This window comes from Phalacrocorax carbo, chromosome 2 (genome assembly GCF_963921805.1).
Source record: "Phalacrocorax carbo chromosome 2, bPhaCar2.1, whole genome shotgun sequence".
Lineage (NCBI taxonomy): Eukaryota > Metazoa > Chordata > Aves > Suliformes > Phalacrocoracidae > Phalacrocorax > Phalacrocorax carbo.
Window position 1 is genome coordinate 28,135,148 of NC_087514.1, and position 19,866 is coordinate 28,155,013.

The 19,866-nt window shown below is 40.3% G+C and overlaps 1 protein-coding gene across 1 annotated transcript in view; it reads right to left on the bottom strand.

Annotated features, from left to right (window-relative positions):
- Positions 1-19,866, bottom strand: part of NECAB1 (N-terminal EF-hand calcium binding protein 1) — an 81,687-nt gene that overhangs the window by 9,719 nt on the left and 52,102 nt on the right. The window contains exons 6-12 of the mRNA XM_064442435.1: positions 15,601-15,737; positions 13,171-13,283; positions 10,046-10,122; positions 5,157-5,210; positions 3,517-3,629; positions 1,522-1,599; positions 430-521 (exon numbers count right to left, since the gene is read on the bottom strand). Of these exons, the coding sequence (XP_064298505.1) occupies positions 430-521; positions 1,522-1,599; positions 3,517-3,629; positions 5,157-5,210; positions 10,046-10,122; positions 13,171-13,283; positions 15,601-15,737 (664 nt within the window). The remainder of the gene's footprint in view (positions 1-429; positions 522-1,521; positions 1,600-3,516; positions 3,630-5,156; positions 5,211-10,045; positions 10,123-13,170; positions 13,284-15,600; positions 15,738-19,866) is intronic.

The following is a 19,866-nucleotide window of genomic DNA, read 5'->3' on the forward strand; positions in this document are numbered from 1 at the left end:
TAGCAGGAAGCATGTACAATAAATTGGTTAGTAAATAGAAATTATTAGTAATTAAGACTCGCGTCAGTCGATGTAAATATGATAAAGTCAAATCTTCATCACCAAGCAATATTTTGCCTGAAAATCTTAAACAGGGTCTGTTTTACTAATCACAGATTGTATTGTTTACTCTAGATATTTTCTTAAGTAGTGTATGCTAGGGTAACTTTTCGCTATATAAAATAAGGAATTGTGAGTCTTATTCTTGCTGATGCATTTTACATTTCTGTGCCTAAAATAAAAACATCTGGAGCCGCTTTCTCCTTCATGCTTTACCAAAGAAAATCTGACTAAAGGTGGTATTACGCAGCGGACCTGCATATGGAACACATGATGTGGCAGAACTCTTTGCATGGAATGAACAAAATAATGTGAAAAATTGATATTTACCAGGGACTAGCATTGTTGTGGTGAGCTCTGGAGTTTCCAAGAAGTCCACGTTACTTCTTTGGAATGTCTTGCAGTAATTCATTTGAAGGTGGCTGAACAGTTGTAAAAAATAAGAGTAAGAACAAAGTTTTTTAAAGGGGCTAAAAATTTTTGTGAGCATCAGAAAATCTACAATTAACGCTGCAACAGAGATTTTGTGCTTCAAAACTTAGAAAAAGATGATGGAGAGGAGACCAGGTAAGCTGTGAAGTTCTTCCATGTTATATTAAACATGCTTTTTCTTCTGTATGCTGAACTGCTACCCTGATGCTCATCCCTGGTTGTGACCCAGTATAGCAGTTCTTGGTCTGAATGTGTTGACCTGTTACCTGTGTTGTTGAGTCTTTCTGAAAGTAAGCTTTGAACCGGGGCTTTGTTCAAAAGGAAAGAAGCTAAGCTGCTTCTCCATCTTCCTTCAGAATTTAGGATCATGGGTCTTGTTTGGATTTTTTTGAATAGTAAAAGTAGTTAAGGAACGTCTTTATGTCTCTACTCAATTTCTTAGCCATCTGCCTGCTGCAGGCTAGAACTCAGCTGGTAGGACTTCTAATGACTATAACTTCTAATCTGGGCCCAAAACAGACATTCCAGAAATTGTCAGATAGGTTTTAGTGATGTGGGTCTGGGAAGCTTTGGGACAGCTCCCCATGGCTGCTTGCTTGCTTGCGTGTGTTGCTGCACGGCACACCTCCTGTCTCGTTCGTTTCTTTCATTGTCATCGTTGAACAATGGGAATATTGCTGTTTCCCCACTCTTTTGTCTCTGATCTACTACCATACATCATCTGCCATACCTTTCTCTGTTCGCTTTCTGTTTGCACTAGTCGTGTCTTTCTGAGATTTTTATTTATACGTCTCAGTATGCTTTAGTCTTTAGCAATTGAAGTATTGTTCTGGAGTACTGACTGTGATACATTTAGCAAGAGATCAGTTAGCAGTATTTAAAGTAATTTGTCTTCAGTCCTACGCAACTGCTCTCTAATCTTCAAAACTTTCTGTAGTGCAAAAAAAAAAAACCCCAAACCCCAAACAAAAAAAGACCCCTAAAACTTACCTATTCCAGGCATTGTTGTTCTCCCAGAACTCATAAACTATGAAGCGGGAATCACTCGGAAGCTTCTGTATGGAAACACTAAGAATTGTAGGATGGAACTAATTTAATCAAACATGACAAAGTTACTGGACACGCAGAGCATGAACCAAATGCAGTGGTTTTTGAAATATCCAAACAAATAAAACCCCCCAAATAATAAATTTAACAAATAAGTGATTTTGGAAAATATACTGTGAATTATCTGAGCTTTTTTTGTAAACTCATGGAATATTTTATTGGCTTTTTATTCATTAATATCTTAGTACACTTACGGACTCTTATTCGATAAACTAATTTTTCATACTGCTCCAGTAGTATAATTTATCTAAAGAAATGCTAATCAGTAATATAGAAAATTAATCAAACAACTGTGGTTCAGGGAAAAAGTGATAAAGACAGGCTGATGTCTGCTGCAGACACACTTTTAAAATAGTACCTTTTGATATTATTTACTTGTCCTTATGTCATTCAGCTAACAATTTATCATGGGTGAAAAATGTCTCACAGAATATCTGCCTATCCTCTACACGGAATCATCCCGCTTGCTGTCCTGAGCATAACATCTGTATAGCAGGTAGGGTACTTAGACGTTTGGATACTCAAATTGGTGTTCAGATGTATAGCACAGGATACATATATATATATATATATATATCTATCTGAGTGTCCAAGTGTGAGATTGCTGATGTGCTTGCAAACTGGTCTCAGATTATATTTCATACTGTAATAAGAAATTTCATAGGGTGTATCGGTTTTCTCCAGCTGTATGTGAAAGTACATTGTAAAATAGCAAAAATACCATGAATTGTTGGAGAAAACAAGTCAATGTCGTGAACAGCTACAGTGAAAAACAACCGGTAGGTGGAGATACAGACCTACCAAATGCCTGAAAACTTGGGAAAGAGTAGTTTTTTGCCGTCGCTTGTTACCTTGCATTAGAAGTCATGTAAGCTCCCCCCACCCCCACCCCCCCGCCCGAGCGGTTTGGAGTCACTGCAGTGTTTGGCTGGATGTTCGTGTTTGGAAGGGGGCTGGGGGGCTTCCCTTTGTTTTTTCCTGCTCGTTGCTCACGAGAGAATTTTATTTTCCTCATCAGTCTGCCTTTACATGCGAACCACTGCAAAAAGGTCTGTGTTCTGGTCTGTGTGAACACTACTGATATGATCGCAGTAAGTGTGATGACCTCATAGCAACAAGGCTCATAAATGAGGGATGTGATAAATGTGATAAATGTGATAAATGAGGCCTTTGAAGCCTTCGAATATACAGGAAGATCCTGTATTGTGTACACATTATCAAAATATTTATTTCATAATTGTCTGTAGTGTGCATGGTAGTAGCTTTCTCTAGTATGTTAAATTAAGAAATGTAGTACAGTGGTGAGTCACTAAAATTTCTTCTTAACCCACTTCTAATGTCTTTCTTAATTCTAAAAGGAGCAAAGCAGAAATACACTATTTCATTGAAAATTTTGCTTTTTAATTTTCCTCATTCTTTATTATGAATGACAATTTTAAAATGACAGCCGAAGGGGAAGATTTTGAAAGCTTCCAAACAGAGAACAGGCAAATAAGTCGATAAGTTGCTCGCTTGCCAGGTGAGCACAAATGAAAGGTGGCAAATGAGTTTTCCAATGAAGAGTGTTAGCCTGGGAGCTTACAGAAGCCATGAACTGACGACCGGCAGAGCTGAGAAGGCTTAAAAGATTGTTTAGCATCTTTGGGTTAACCTGTGTTGTCATTTTGTAGTAGTACTGAAACTCTGCACATACACTTCGACATCTCTTTCTGATTTTAGTTGTCTTTGAAAAGCTCTGTCTTACACACATGCACAACCAGCCAGCAAAGAAGATATTACAGGTTCTTTCTTCATAAATAATCCAGCTGCACTTAGAGGTTATTCAAGAAATCAGACCAGATTCCGGCCTTCAGCCTGGGTCAATAACATTGTACTTACTGCAAGCAGCCACCCTGAGCAGAAGCAGATTCCACGTACTGCTTCAGAGCAAGCCGGAATTCCTCAATTTCTTCTTCTATCACAGACATTTGACGCTGAACAATCATTATGTGCTGATATAAAAACATTACAATATTACTGCCATATCTTCCCCTGAATTCCTTGTACTTTAAACTCTGAGAAGTCTATCATACAACAATAAAAAGCACAATCATAAAAAGAACCCCACAAAAGTTTCTTCAAAGTTTGCTGTCCTGTTTTAGTGCTTTCGAGTGGAGAAGTAGAAACACCTCAGCGTAGCTTTTATATATCGTCAGGCTGAGGCACAGAATGGAAACACCCCAAATTAGTGTCGACCCTAGAGAAACTGCGAATTGTCCGAAGCCTGGATGAGAGTCTTTTCAGAAGAGTGCAAAGCAATGTCTGTCTTTAGAATATTCAACAACAGAGTCAGCATGATTCCTTGGATTAATCTATATGCAAGCAGGTGTGAGGCTGGAGACAAGAACATGTTCCCACAGCCTGCACTGGATGCAGGGTTACCTGCATTGAGGCGCTGTTGTAGTTTTTTACCTTTCAGAGCTCTGACTCACACCTGTGTTAAATGGTGAAGAGAGAGGGGTTTTTTACCTCCACCTTTCTGCAAAAAGTGAACCATCTTTATAAACAGGACTATGGAAACACTTGGCAGTACAGAAGGCCTATTTATCCTGAATTATTATGGTTATAATTTAGCTAAATGTAAGTAGTTTACGTATTGGTTCATCCTTTGAAGCTGGTCAATTTTACTAATGAAATATATAAAGAAACACCACATGCTTCTTAACTAATACAACTTCATCTTTTGTGCAGCTTTTTGACGTGTTTCTACCTTCATTATTGATACTGTTATCTCATGGATTATCCCTTCATCATAAGCAACCTGTCTAGCAATACTGTATAATCGCATTTAAAAAAGAAAAATCTAATACAAGTCCTGTGATGAAATAGGAATTTGAGGGATCATCTATTTTGGTTATTTTTTCCTGTGTATTTGATTTGTGTTTTGTTAGGTTCAAAGCCCAGAATTTAGGATTGCTAGTGTATTTGAAAAATTGATCTTGGGACATGAACTTAATTAAAAGTAACTTTATTTCTGGTTATGATTTTGGTTTTGTGACTTGTAATACTGATTACTGCTTAACACTACATGCTCTCCTGTCTTTCCTGATAAGGCTTCCTATAGCAGCTGAGGGAGGGAGGGAGGGAGGCTGGCTGTACCGCCTTGATTTAAAACTTGCATGCAACATTAGGTGATCAGGAGCTGAGAAGCTATGACTCCATAAACACTGCTGCCAAATTCAGTAAATCTTATAAATTACACCTTTCACTCTTTATGTGAGCCAAGTTTTTGACTCACTGTGTCCTTTGAAAACAATGTAAAAATTAATGTAAAAGTTTTGCCTACATATTCAGAGTTATGGTGTTGTGTCTTGCACAATGTATTCTGCTGACTAAAATGGATCCTTATCACTGGGAAAAGGGAGGATGGTGATATTTTTTGTGTCTATTTTTTAACAAAAGAGATCAGGTGAGATTGTTGTCTCAATACCTGACATGGAAAATCAATGTCAAAAGTAATTATCTTGAAAAGCACTTACAGATTTTGTGTTTTCTTCCAGAACTTCCTCTTCAAATGGCTCAAGCTTTAGGTCCTTTTAGGCAGTTGAAAAGAGAATAGAAACATAATAGGCAGTACTACAGTGTATTCTTGTCTTAACTTTTTAACAAGTTATTCCAATAGCTAGATTCTGTAATATCTCCAGAAGTTATAATTAAATCCCTTCTTTATCAGCTACAAGTCAAACACAAGCGTTATTTGCAGAATCCTGCACGTTTCAGTGGTTAAATCCAGCCCAGGCTGTTCTGTAAAGTTTAATCTATAAGGCCGAGCAGGTATTTTTTCATTTTTAACAAATCCTCTTGCTCACAAATGTATGTCAAATGTAATTCAGAACAGACAGATACCTTCTCAAATTGTCACATTGACTACGGAGATGAGCAAGGATGGTAACTTGAAATGGCCTATCAGCTACTATTACACCATCATAAGACTTTATACAGAAGAAAATTCTTGGTGAGATGGGTGATATAGTTCAAGGGGCTATTTTCTAGCATTGAAGATGATGTGCACGGTGCTCCAGGTCACGTTTCTGAACCGCTGCACTTGCTTCTGAGGCCAGACTGGGCAGCAGCAAACATGCACCTGTGAGGCAGCAGCCTGCTTGCTTAACATGCAAACTGGATGCGCGCTTCATGAATCAGCGATTCATGCAAACGCCATCCAGTAACACACACAAAATCATCACTTACATGCTAGGCACATGCAGTAGCCTCTAACCCAGTGCCGTACGAATATTCTGAAAAATATCCATATGCCTGGAGAAAAGCAGATCAATTTGCAATAAGCAGCTGTAGCAAAATGCACCCTTTGTTAGTGCTGCTTCACTTCTCATTGCAAACAATTCTTGTGTAACAAAGATAAAAGAATTTCTTCTACTTGCAGCTGGGTGAGGATTGGTTAACCTCAGGTAGCAGGTGTTTTTCCAGCACAAATACTGTACTGGCTGAAGAGCCAACAAGAGGTGTGCAAGTAGAATTCAAATGAATAGGGGACCTCCACCAGCAGCAGGTGGCAGAGCAAGGCAGGAGTGAAGTAGCAGTCACGCAGTAACTGCTGCGTAGCTGTACCTTTCCTGCAGAATGTGCGTAGAAATAGGGAGAGAACACCCAGCTTTAATAGCTCATTTGTCAGTGCAGACACTTCAGCTAAAAACCCTGAGGGAAAATGCATATTCCTGGGGTTCTTCTATGGTCTCAGTGCAATTTTCTTCTAGGGAAATGTATGGAAAAAGAGGGGAAAGGAGTGACTCAGGTTGTACTGCAAGCTTTCTCTTTAGGAAGCAAGAAAAGAATTCTATTTTTTTCCAGTAGAACTTGAGAAAAAAAATTACTTATGAGATTAATAGTTAAATCCACCTTTGACAGAAGACAGCAGAAGGGTTAGACAACATTAAATCAGCTGTTCACCAGGTTGTTTTCCAGTAGGAATCACCGATGGATAACTTGCTGGCCCCCTCAAGGAGTTAAAATAATCTATACAAGTTATTCAGTAACATTATGTCATTAGACAGGACATGACTGCGCAGATGAAGTTAAGTCTACACAGACCGCCTGCTGGACCTTGGAGTATGTCAGCGCTGGCACCTAGTCCTCATCCGTGGGGAAAGAGTGCTCAGGCATCGGCTGACTCGGCATTGAGCATGAGTGAAGCAGCTCAATGCAGAGCTGAGAGCTCCTGCCAGACAGTTATCGTGCAGCCTGGAAATAAAAACTGACCGAGACTGCAGCTTGGGCTTTACAATGCCTCTTCAGTCCTACCTCACCTCAGCTGAGGAGTGGTAGCTTCTGACATTGCCTCTTAGTGTGATTGTATGGTCCTGTCAAAAAGAGCTGCTGAAAGCTGAATGTAACACTTGGCTGGATGTGGTGGGTTAACCTGGAACATCCCCTGGGCTAAAAATGATTGAGTTACTGCTGAGAGATGGCATGTGTAACGGCCTCATCCCAGGTGGGACGTGGTGACCGACCTCTTGGTCACTGCTTGATGTTTCTGTCTAATTCATTTCAGTCTGAAGTCAGCGGTCATTCAAGCACTCAGCTGTGCTTTTTCTTGGCTTTGCCCTTTCTTGACTTTGCTTTGGAACAGAGTACATGGGCTGACAGTCTCCTACTGCTAGGAGGCACCAACACCATTTTGCAATACATGCTTGCCCAAGTCATGTCCCAGACACTGTTTTGCTAGATGCTATTTAAACATGGATCAGAGGGAACTTCTCCTACTGTAATGAAGTGTAGGATCTAATAAAATGAGGACAAGAAGGGATGTTGTTAATGCAAAAGAATTATCTTTTTAATATGCCTTAGGATACTTTAGAGGACCAGAAGTTTTATGATTTCTAAGTTACATGCCTAGTAAATTGGGTTTTTTAGTTCACAGAGGCCAGAAAGAAGTACCAAGAGAAGGACAATCAAGGAGGCGGTCCTGGAGAAGCTGTAGAAATGAACTTCTCACCTCTCACTGTTAGACCTGGCCGTGCGATACAAAGTCAAGCAGATGCAAAGTTAGGCAAAGGTGGATATAGTCTGTCTATTGGCAAAAGTAGGCTTGTCTAACTGCTATGTTTACTAATCAAGTTTTAAATTGGTAAGGAGGTAATTATGGAAGGTCTGTGCCCTGCCACTGGTTCCCTTTGACACGGAGCTCCTTTTCAAACTGAGGTTGTCTGTCATTTATCTGTAGCAGATTTGATCATTTTATAACATCCTTGTTGTAAGTTTATTTACTACAAAATGGTTGGCTGCTTTCTGTAATGTTTGCATTGCATTATTGCTGTATGCCAGGTCTGTTGTTCAGTAACTGTTAAGTTTCCTTAAACTCCTTTTGGCATCAGTCCGTGTCAGGCAGACACTGTGGCAGGACAGCGAGCTGCTGCTTCCAGAGCAAAGTGGGGAGTAACGCTGGGCCAAAAGCAAGAGTTACATTTCATGACGGACTTTGACATTTCAAAATCCAAATTATAGCTATTCCGAAAAAATCCAGTTGCTACTAAAATGTCATTAACGTGGCAACTGCTGTGTAATTGCTTTTCTCATGCAGAAATGACCTCTGGGAGGAAGCTGTTGTGTGCAGGCAGACATGCCCTGGCCAGGGGCTTCATGGACCGAGCAGGCCAAGAGGAGCTGCTGAGCATAGCAAGGAAGAGTGAGAGGCTGACAGAAGTTACAGACAGTGCCACAAGGAATGGCTGAATTTCACGGCTGGTTAAGGAGAAGCGATGCGAGAGGCTGTTGGACCTCAGGGATAACCAGATGGGGGTATTGGGCTCCCTTTTGTCAGCAGAGCCTTGCAAGGCCAGCAGTGCTGGGGGTGACCATATTTGTAAAGCAGCTAATCAGTAATAAGGCTGAGATAACAGAAATACCAAATTTTGGTCCCAAACTGGGACCAAAGAGGTGAAGTAATTAGGGGCGGTTTGTTAATTTGGGAGGGAGCAACGGCAGAAAAAGGTCAACGTGGCTGTCTTTTTGAGCCCTGTGCCAGATCACCACCATTTATTCTTGTCTTCTTGTTAAATCCCTTACTTAACTATTTTCTAGGTACATAATTTGCTGCTGAACTCAAGCTGGACTAGTGGGTGAGTAGGAAGAGACACTTGTCTTCCTGGACCCAAGGTCTGAGTCGATGCCTATGTAAGGGGCATGGGTCCAGCTAGAAATTCTAGATGAACTTGAAGCATGTGATAACGTTCACAGGAGAACATCCTTCCTGATCAGCTGGAAAGAAGGAACAGGATCAGGCCATTGCATTTTGTGTTTCCGCAAGCGCTGCCTGTCTCTTTGCGGGTGCTGGTGTGCATGGATCCATGTTTGTGGAGTACATGCACAGCCTTGCCGCTGATGAGTACTGACCTGCAGGAAGGGCCAGCATCAGCTGCACTGAGATGAAGAACTCCTGGGTCTGAGAGTGCTTCAGCTGAAAACCTTGCCTCTAGTGGACCGGGAGGAAGAAATCCCCTGGGTCCCAAAATCCACTGAATACAGCCACTTCGTTAGCACCTATCTGAAATTGTCTGTCTCTCCATCAGTAAGGACACTTTATGGAGAGAAGAACACAGGAATTTATACCTTACTTTTTCTTCTGCTTTCTTTCTTCTCCAAAAAAAAAGAAGTAAGTCACCACACACAGACACAAACCAACTTTTCAAACCCAGGGTAGCAATAAGTCTGATTGAAGACAAGTAGATATTTTCTATACAGACAGATGCTACTCAGGTTTTTGCAAGCCCTGGGAAGCCTGGGTATCTTTGGACCAGATGGTCGTTTGTCAGACTCCTGGAGGGCTCTGCTTTGGTGTGGGAACCACAGGCGATCTCAGGGCTCTGAGGGCTTGTGCAGCCCCAGAGCTGGGGCAGCTCCCAGGTGGGATGGTGGGATTTGCATCAGCTTTTGGTTGAACTGTACTTATTAGGAAAGTGGTTTAATCTTTACAAATTAGTACTCTCTGATGGGGAAGGAGGAGACAACTTTCTGCCAAGCTTCAGTGGGAAAGTTCAGAGAGGAAGAGGAAAAAAATCAGATCCTAAAAAAGAGAGGCTTGTCACATGTTCCCCAAAACAAGTGTAACTAAATACAATAACATTCTCCAGTCATAGAATAGTATGACTTTTCAGATCTTTATGAAAAGTTGGATCTGTGATGACGGGAAGGGGAAAGAGGAGCTTGGGAAAATCATGTCATGCTTTCATGAAATAGGAAAGAAGAAAGTGAAAGGAATACGTAGGCATTTAATGTGTATTAACTCTCTCAGGTGATGTTGAAGTTTCAGTGATTATTGATTGAAAAGACTGAGTGGACATTGAAAGCCTTTGTGGTTTAAGGATTGCTTCACTGAAAATGGGAGAACAAACAGTTGAAAAGAAACACACACCTTCTTTTCCAGCCTGTCAATCAGCTTTTGGAGTCTGTTTATCTGGGTCATCCACTGGCTGTCTTCCTCAAGCCAACCTTTGGAAAATATAAATAGTGAACATTTATGAAATGTTACTAAATGCTGGAACATAGTGTGTTCCCTTATTTTATAAAAAAGTTTAGCTTAGCTTGCAATTTCTTTTGATTCTCAAAGATTGTGCTGTAACTAGTTCAATGTTCATTTAGGTATAACTAAAGGAAAGCATGATTTGACTATATGAATTATTTTCTTTCTTTTTAAGATAGAATAGAAATCCAATACAGAATGAAAACTACATTCTAGATAATGCCAGTGCTTTTGAAATCATGCTGATACCTGAAGAAAAGCATGCTCTCCTCTGCAGATGGAACCAGCTCATAACCTGAGCACCTTCTGCTCAAAATGCAAGATCAACTTGTGTGTGTGTTTTAAAGCTTTCTGTGTCTTAATATTTTTTCTTAGTTTGCCATTTCTTAATCTTCTTTATGTGAAAGTTTCTATAAAAGTAAGAGACAGCTCTTCTGCTGCATAGCAAGCCTGTCTCCGGGACTCCTTTCAAATACATCCCATAGAGGGACCATATGCTGTGTGTTTTCTGCATTTCCTCTTTCTCCTGAGAGCACTGGTGAAGGTGAAAGAAATGTAGTCAAGACTGTCTTAAATATCCTGGCATGGCCAATACAGTTTAGGTGATAGGATCTTTCTTCCTCCTGCAGAGACATAACAGACCTCCTACAGGGCCCCGACAGCAAGGACATTGCTGTGGTTATCTTGTTGCTGTTCCGACATGGTGCTCCCAGCAGAATTCCAGGATTATTCAAAGGTTAAGAGTATATATGTTCCTTCCCAATAAAAAAAAATACATTCTTATGAACAGCAGAAAAGAACTAATTGAGTGTACATGAGCAGCTAAATGACCTAGGTTTCTGGCATGGCATGTTGAGGAATCCTGATATTGAGGGATTCCTGAAAGAGCCTCCTTACATAATGGTAGAATGTCTCCTATGCATTGGGAATAAGAGGCTTTCTCTTCATTCAGAAAAGGTTCATTTAGCTGCAACAGCTCTTTTTGTACTTACGCTCTGAGGGGTTTTCAGCTTTGTTACAGTCGTCTGCCGTATGCTGTCTTAGGGTTTTTCATGTGTTCGTTCACTAATTACGGATGTAATCTTGCAGTGGACTCTATAGCTGATTTAATAACGTTAACTGGATGTCCCTTCCAGCTAATGATCCTTCTTTACCTTTCCAACCAAACAGCATTCCTAGGTGTTTGATGAGTTGCAGTAATATGATTATCAGGATTGATCCTTCCTGCACTAGCCTTTTCTAGAATGAGATTTTGGTTTTGAGATGTGTAATTTATGCCTGTGGTGACTGCCAATTTTGACCGACTCAGGATTGATTATGTTTCATCATAATAACTTTTCTATGTTTATTTTCCTCCCAAGTCATGGAATTCAGCAGCAGAGGAAAGACTAAAGACACTCGATGTTAATTGTGTCTATGGATAGGACATGACCCTGCCAGAAGACTTCCTAGCTCACCATCTCTACTGCAGCCATACTCGTGGCTGTATAATGACCTGATGTCATACAGCAAAGGTGAAGCTAGAAAATGTTGTTCTACAAAGGCACAAGCATCTCTGAGCCTCTCTAAAGTCACTGGAAACTTTTGCTTTGCTAAAGTCTTAAGAAAATTGTCTATCAGATGGAAAGAATATTACTCAAGGAAACAGGTGCATTTTGGGAGCAGTTCCTGGCATCAGCCACAGTGTGAATGTGTACGTAAGTGATTGCTCTAAGGAGAGAGGAGGGTTTTTTATCAGAAACTGAGGATTTTTCAGCACATGCTCTTGATATGCACGTTCATTAACCTGCTCATTTTCTAGCTGAGAGTTCTTGTGGCACTTGGACTATGTTTTGACCAAACAAAGAAATCCTAATGCTGAGGATATACCATAGGTGTGATACATAGAGGAGGCAAAGTGTGGTTTTACCTGAACAAGTACAGAGGCTAAAGAAATGCTGGCTTGAGTGTTGAGTGTGTATACACACCTACAGTGTTACTGTGCATGTGGGCAGCAGGCAGTAACGAGGAAGACCAAGTGCCAAAACAAACACAAATCTTGTCTAGAAAAGTAGACAGCTGTTAGACAGCTATTAGAATAGCTGTGGAGAAAGGTGTCAGCTCTTTAAAATGACATTAATACAGTAAGTGGATTTGGTACAGCTTGCATAAGTTTGGGTTCCTTGTGACCTCTGTGAATTAGGAGAGCAGCAACAAGGCTATGTGACCTTCCTTGTTATGAACACCAGCAACTCACAGCAAGGGACCAAACATCATCCTGTGTCACTGTGCTGAATGAACATCATTTGGTGAGTGGCTGAAAGGGAGTCATGAATGGGAGTGACAGCAGGGTCTTCAACAGAGGGTTAAAGAGGAAGAGGCGAGAGGCAAGCATGTGGCTGCAAGCAGCGAGATCTGCATGGCTGGTCAGGAAGTGGGCTTGGCCCATCACGTACTTTGGTGTTTCAGTCATCCTCAAGCCTTGACTCTGGGAGGTGCCTGGAGATGCCTTCATTGCAGCCTCATGCTTAATGTCACTGCTTCCAAAGAATCCCATTTAACAAAGTGCTCTTTCATGTTTTCAAAAACAGAAATGCTGTTTCAGTGGTTTTTGTATCCTCTTAAATGAAAACTTTTTTTTCCTTCAGGTTTTGTGGTTTTCCTTTCTGTTTCCTGTTTGTTCCCTTCAGCAGGGATGTAAGTCAAGACAGAGATCTTCGTTCTGTGTAAGTTATAGTCTTCACCTTTTCATTCTTATCTGTAGGCTACAAATATTACCTAAGAAATCTTGAATCAACCCACAGCCCAAAAACACTACTACGTTTTGCCCCATAATTTTTTTTTAGCAGTTCAGTTCTGTGGGTACATATTTCTTTTCCTTACAGTTTGAGCTAATAGCCTCTATATTAATAGAAGATTGATTTCTGTCAGTAAAGTATCCAAGTTAGTTACCATGTCTAAATTAAAATTTTCTGTGCATTTTTCTGTATATGTGTGTTTATGCACGTGTCTTAAATATAAAATGTGAAATACCATACCTGTGCTAAAATGAGGGCTATTTGGTGACAGGCTGTTGTTCCTCTGAAGCCTTCGAGCTGACCGTTTTCCTGGCCATTGAATTGAGAGCACTTCTGGTTTTGTTGGATCTTGTCTGCACAGAAGCACAGGAGACTTCATAGGATAAAACATATGGGAGAGGTCTCCTCTCCCTGTTCTCAAAAAACTGTGCTTGTATGTTCTGTTTTGGATTAAAAAAGGAGAAATATCTATTGAGACCACTGATTTATTTTCCAGGTTTTCACTATTACTAATTACACAACTAAGTTGTGTTTAGGTTGCTAGTCATTAGAGAAGTAAAAAAAAAAAGGAGGGTTAAGCTGGCGTGAACCTATCTTTTCGGGAGAGAAAGCTCGAGGTCAGTGTCTGTTCATGATGTGGTTCTGACCTGACCTAAGGAACCATTCACACTGCTTCTTCATTCATGGGATTTTCGTAGCATCTCTGCAGAGGAACTGGGGCCACAACAACAGCCAGAAGTGAGATATGAACTTTAAACATTGACCTTTTCAGCTTAAAGATTGAAACAGCAACATATATCTGTGAATAAGGGAGGAAAACCAATGAGAATTAGGTAATATTGGATCAAGGACAGATAAATTTCTGGGACCACTGTTGAAACATACCAGATACAGAAGTGACTTATGTTTGTACTGTGATGACAGAGACATTGAAGCTTGAGAATTTGTGTGAGGACTAAAGGCTCTCTCTAAGAGGTTCTTCATCATCATCATCCAGCTGGAGATCAATGAAGAACCAGGACTATTGTTAGTTTTGAACAGTTAGTTGGAGGAGTGGTTGCAAAGAATAGTAGACAGTTCAGTAAATAATTCTAAACAGTTCAGTAAATAATTCCCAGTTCACTGCTTTGGAAAGCTCTCCAGTCTCCTGAAGCACAGAATAAAGGCTCAGCAAAAACTCATACACTATGTTAAGGAGATGTTTTAGGATGGTATTTTCTGCAGCATAAAATCCCTTCAAAGTAAGTCAAATTATGGCAGTTCCCCACTGTGAGCACTCTTAAATTAGTTTAGGAGTGTCTTAATGGAATTTTGATCCAGGCAGTTTGTCCCCCATTTAAGTGAAATGTGATTGAAGACGATTTTACACAGGGACTGGTGCAGCTGCACTAGGAACTGACTAATTTTGTCCAAAATAGCTGTAGTTAAACTGATGAGTTTGCCTGGCTTTTCCATTGGTCTCTCAGAAAATGGGGAAGATGGTATTTGGCTTAACAGTGTCACACTTCTTTCTCATTTTCTTTGCCATAAATGAAATTCACCATCCAAGACGATATTTCTGAATGACTGCACTGATAGAACTAGAGAAAGAAGTCTCCACAATGCCCTACCAGACAGTCAGTGCAGACGAGAAAGCTGGCAGCAAAAGGGATAATTACTCCAGAGGATGTGAGAGCACCTAACTTAGGCTCCAGCTCTGAACTGGCCGTTCAAGACTTCTTTCCCTCCCATCAGTTGTGTGGGGAACCTGGAAAGATGTACGCATGAATGGAGGGGTATTTATACTGTGCATACTTGGTGCACCCTCGGCCCTCCAAAACCTGCTTGATTCCTGTGGTCAAGCTGCTGGCACAAAACCCAGCTGTACTTCATGTACTTCAGAGATCTCAAAACCAACAGCAAATCAAACAGGAAAATGACATTTCCAAAAGAAAGAATGAAAAAGCAATGCATTTTAAAACATTTGAAGTGTTGAGATCATTGTCCATGAAATGCAACAGCTTGTATTTTGCTTTCCCTATCTTAACAATAGCACACTGAGGAAAACAAATACATAAAGCCAAGTGCCTTTTAAAAAATGTTTTGTTCCTTGATCCTACAAATCCTCATCTATGAGGTCAGCTGAATTCAGCTAAACCCCTTGGACGGACATAGGTTACCTAGGTGATTGAGAGTTTATAGAGTTAGCTGTTAACCAATACTGTTCTAGGAAGAAGCTGTAACAAGCAAGAGCCTGGCTATTTCTCTTAACATTGAGATCATTGTGCAACAAGGAATTAAAAAATAATAATCATAAAGCTGGAAGAAACAAGCAGGGAGACAGTCAATGGTCTTAGTAATTTCAGAGCTCTTCAGATTGCAGTGCTCTGATTTCTGCATTTGATATTAGATAGTCAATGGATTTAAAAAGAAGTCAAAGGAGCAGAGCTTAGGATGTAACAAAACGGTCCTCCTACAAGCAACCCACCACAGGATTGCATTGAACCTGCTTGTATTCAATTTCAGGTAAACTCCTATTAGTGAGTTCCTATATGGAATACAAAGTGTATCCTTATTTCTCCTGTTATTCCCTACACCAGGTTGCTGGGTGAAATGTAAAATGGTCTTGGAGGTTCACGGTGACCCCACTCCTCACCCCCTTCATTGCAGCTGGGCAGAAGGTTTGCTCACCTTTCCTGCCGAGTCTGCTCCTCCGTGGTTTCCATGGCACACTCCAGAGAGCTCTGGAGGGACTGAAGCTGGTTCAGTGTTTCCTTCAAAAGAAAGCGGGTCACAAACTGCTCCAAATTAGAAGCTTCCTGATAGTCCTAAAAATTACATGGGGAAAAAAAGAAAAGGTAAGGATTTACCTAGTAGGTTGGAAATATGTGAGGGAAGATTCAGACAACTCAGAAAGGAAACAACTTGGATCTTTTTGTGCTTATACATGCAAACCACACAAGCAACCTTTACATTTCTGCACAAAAAGACCTCTGAACTTCCAGGTATAGACACTGATCCCACCCAAGCTGAGAGAGACCCAGGTACGCAGTGGCACAACATAGTTTCTACTCAAAACCCCCCCTTTTCCTTACATTTCTTAACTCCATCTGATGGCAGTGCCACGTTACTTCTTAAGTATGGAAAAGCCAAGATATGATTGACAACTGCAGAGGTTAATTTAGTTTTTATTCAGATCTGCTCTTGTGAAAAGATGTTTATCTAGCCCACTAGCCTGTCTCTCCCAGTGATGATGGGAATAGTCTTTGAGCAGAGCATGTACTTGGTGACACTGCCCTGGAAAACTCTACCAGCGGTTTGGGTGAAGGACTGCCTATGCCAGAGATTGCCTTCTGAATTTAACAGCCTTTGACAGATTTTTGTTCCTTTAATTTGTTTAATTCTTTTTGAAACCATATTTCTATATATTTCACAATTACAGGAAAAGCATCTAACTATTCTTTGAGTTGGAGCTTGGTTATTAGAAAAGTTCGCACCTATATTTAGCAGTCTAAAAGTTCATTGTGTAATGACATTTCCAATATGTTTTATGCGTTCAAAAACATTTATGCATATTTTGTGTAGATAATTTGAGAAATAAGTTCTTACACCTGCTCTCTCCCTGGCCCAATGAATCATGTTTGCATAGATGGGGTCAACTTTAACATTTCTGGCAAGCCCAGATCTGCAAAGCCCAGCTCCGCAGTGACATGCAGGTAATGCTGTGTGACGGGGTCACCCATACAGTAATATAAACACCCTCTTTGTTGTTTTCTCATTAATAAATGTAATAGAGAGGATAAAGCCCCCTGGAGCCTCTCCTTACTGTGTAGAGCTCCTATCAGGAACAGAGAAGGAAAATGGACTTCCATCTCTCAAATTGAATGAATTTGTTGGCTCCTACTGTGATGAAAGTATGCTGGTATCTATTTGTCGTATGCCCTAAGTCTGCTTATGAGTGCAAAAAAACCCCACTCAGCTGATCTTGAAAGCCTTTAGGTACAATTCAATCTAAAATGGTTGCATAAAATGTGAGGCATATGGAAGGAAAGATTTCTCTGGTTGCCACATCTGAAGGTAGTTGATGGTCTGTCATCTCCAAGCTTTAAAGAAAACTTGTCATTTGAATGGTGTTGCCTCCTACTCTAGCTGAGAACCCATTTGAGTATTTTTGGCAATGTATATGCGTATTTTTAAGCTCTTCCCTATTCTTCCCAATGTGAATTGCTGAAATGCCTTTTTGACTCTTAGAGTTCTCTTAGAATTTTTACATGTATGTGTCTGCAATCAGAACAGAAAAACATGATGTTTTGAAACGTAAATTTAAAATTTGTAAGATAACAGATTGTAAGATTGTAAGATAACAGCTTTAAAAGTATTTTGCTCTCAAATGTGAGCAATCTATTCACAGTATAAGTTATTAAGTTAGTTCTTGTTGGAAGACTTCGCTACATAAATCTCAGATGTTAAACCACCCGTGAATCATCAGAAGCTGCTTACGTAGCCAGGAGCTTCATGGTCTTCTATATTTACTTCTTCTGTCTTCAGATTAATAAGGTGGGAGCCACTCTCCAACAAACAATATATACATTTTTAAAATAGATAGTCATGGGAGAACATGTCTGACTCACTTCTGAGTGAATACCTGACACTCACACCAATCCTATAAATAATATTTATGGCAATATTTATGAATACTAAATCTTATTATGCAACAAGAAAGCTGATTTTTCTTCTTCTTCTTCTAAATTGTCTCCATTGTAATTGATTTAAAACTTTGGTGCACCTGACAGAGATCATTTAGTTTCCAAAAATTTTGATTCTCTCTGGCATGTTAGTAGAACAATGTGTGCGAATCTGTGTAGCATAGGCAGCTAAATAAAACCCTGCAGTAGAAATCCAGGGTATGTTTTAAATTTTCAGGTTTCACCAGTGCTTTTGGAAATAAGTGAACAAAACATGACAGAACCGACCATTTCTTGTACGTTTTTGAATACCAAAGCAATCTCACAAGGGGAGGAAAATCAGTGTGCTTTAAAATTCTGGGCATCCAAATAGTGAATGCTACAGATACCTCCATATAGGTTCCTGCTCATAGCCAAGGTAAATCTGATACCGGCATGCTGAATTACAGCTTAAAATGTACATCAATACTGTTTCATTTTCCAAACTGCTCAGATGGGCCCTTACTGATGGGGGGATTATATATAAACATTAGCTGTGTAATACTTGCTACTGGCTGAGACTGACTGCTTTTTGGCTCCTTCAGAAATGCCTTCCTGCACCTGAAAGTTATTAAGGGGTTTTTCTTGAGAACTACTCCAGGTTTGCACATTGCACCAGGATTTAGTGTTTGTTCTTCCTTTTCTGCTGTCCCACAAGTTCTGTATTTAAAGGCTTCCCTATAGAAAAGTTCCTAGTGATCTTCGAATATGGCTTAGAGTTGCCTTATCAGGTACACAGAGGTTTTTTGTGAAGATGGGCTAGGCAGACAGGATGCTAACATCATCTGTCGGAGTCTAAAATTATCAAAGACTCTTTCCTTATGTATATTTTCCCCAAATATTGGTGTTTACAACTCTTCTATACAGAATTACTTAACTCTTTTAATACACCCAGTCGGGCAAACGGTTACTCAATATTTTGCTTTAAATAGTGGTTCTGAGGCCAGCAGTTCTGAGCTTACAGCAATGTTGGGCAACTTCAACTCCTGCCTGCTGAAAAATAACTACTACTACTTGTCCTTCTAAAATTTTTTTAAGATCATGGAAGAAGGTATTCAGCATATATGAATTGTCAGCAGTATTATAGTTTGAGTCATGGAGCAAAAAAGATTGTCCATTACAATTCAACTTAAACCTCAACTCCACGTCTCAGCAATGAGGAATTACCAGCCATGCTTTGTTATCCTTTCACCACTTTACTTCCTACAGGAAAGTGCCTTCATTTGTGTTTTACTAAAGGCACACATGTACAAGATTTCACTAGAAGAATGAAAACGTTAATTCTGAATTAAGAAAAATGTGTATCAATTTATTAAGTGTATACTATAGTAGAATCAGCTTAACTGGCATGCCGAGCATTGGCATTGTCAGTATAATGTGTCACCAAGTAATAATGGGACCCACCGATGGTGTCTGTACATAAACTAGAAAAATGGCCTGTTTCTTGAATTTCATTAGCTGTAAATTACCATTCATTAGCATATACATTATACTGCACAGCAGTTTGGGCAGTCCAGATGAAGTAAGCCTATGTTAACATATCGTTCTGCTTGTTAGTTTTACTGATTGTGAGTGAGGGTAATTTTCCACATCTTCCCCAACAAGAGACAACTGCGACCTTCGTGAGCAGCTATGATTTGAGTTTCCATTAATGCATTTGAAAATAAATTTAATTAGTGATTTCCCTGAGGAAAAGGTCACTGTGGTCTTTATAACTGGCTTACGGCTGTCTTAAAAGGTGCAGAAGAGGTTCTTTTATAAAGGCGGAGGAGGCAGGGCTTAGGTAACTCCTAGGAGTACACATCTCAAGGCTACAACAGGTTCAGCGACTCCCTTCATCCTTGAGCCCTGGTGCCAGCCCCAGTCCTCTCCCCTTGGATGACCTGACACCATGCTGACCCACTTATCCGAAAAGCAGCTCCTTGAGATGGGGCAGGAGGGAGGTACCTGTGTTCGCTTACTTGGAGCAAGCAAACTAAACTTGTCTGGGACAAAAAATAACTCTGAAATCTCTCAAAAGAGGCGGGAGCTTAGGCAAAAGCTCCACAAATGTAGTGGGAAAGGATGTCTGGCTGTCATCTAGTCCAACCCTCTGTTCACAGCAGGGCCAACTTCAGAGCTAGTTCAGGCTGCCCTGGGGAATGTCAGCTGGGTTTGGAACATCTCCAAGGATGGAGATTACACCATCTCTGTAGTCCACTGTTGCACCACCCTCTCTGTGCACAGTATTTTC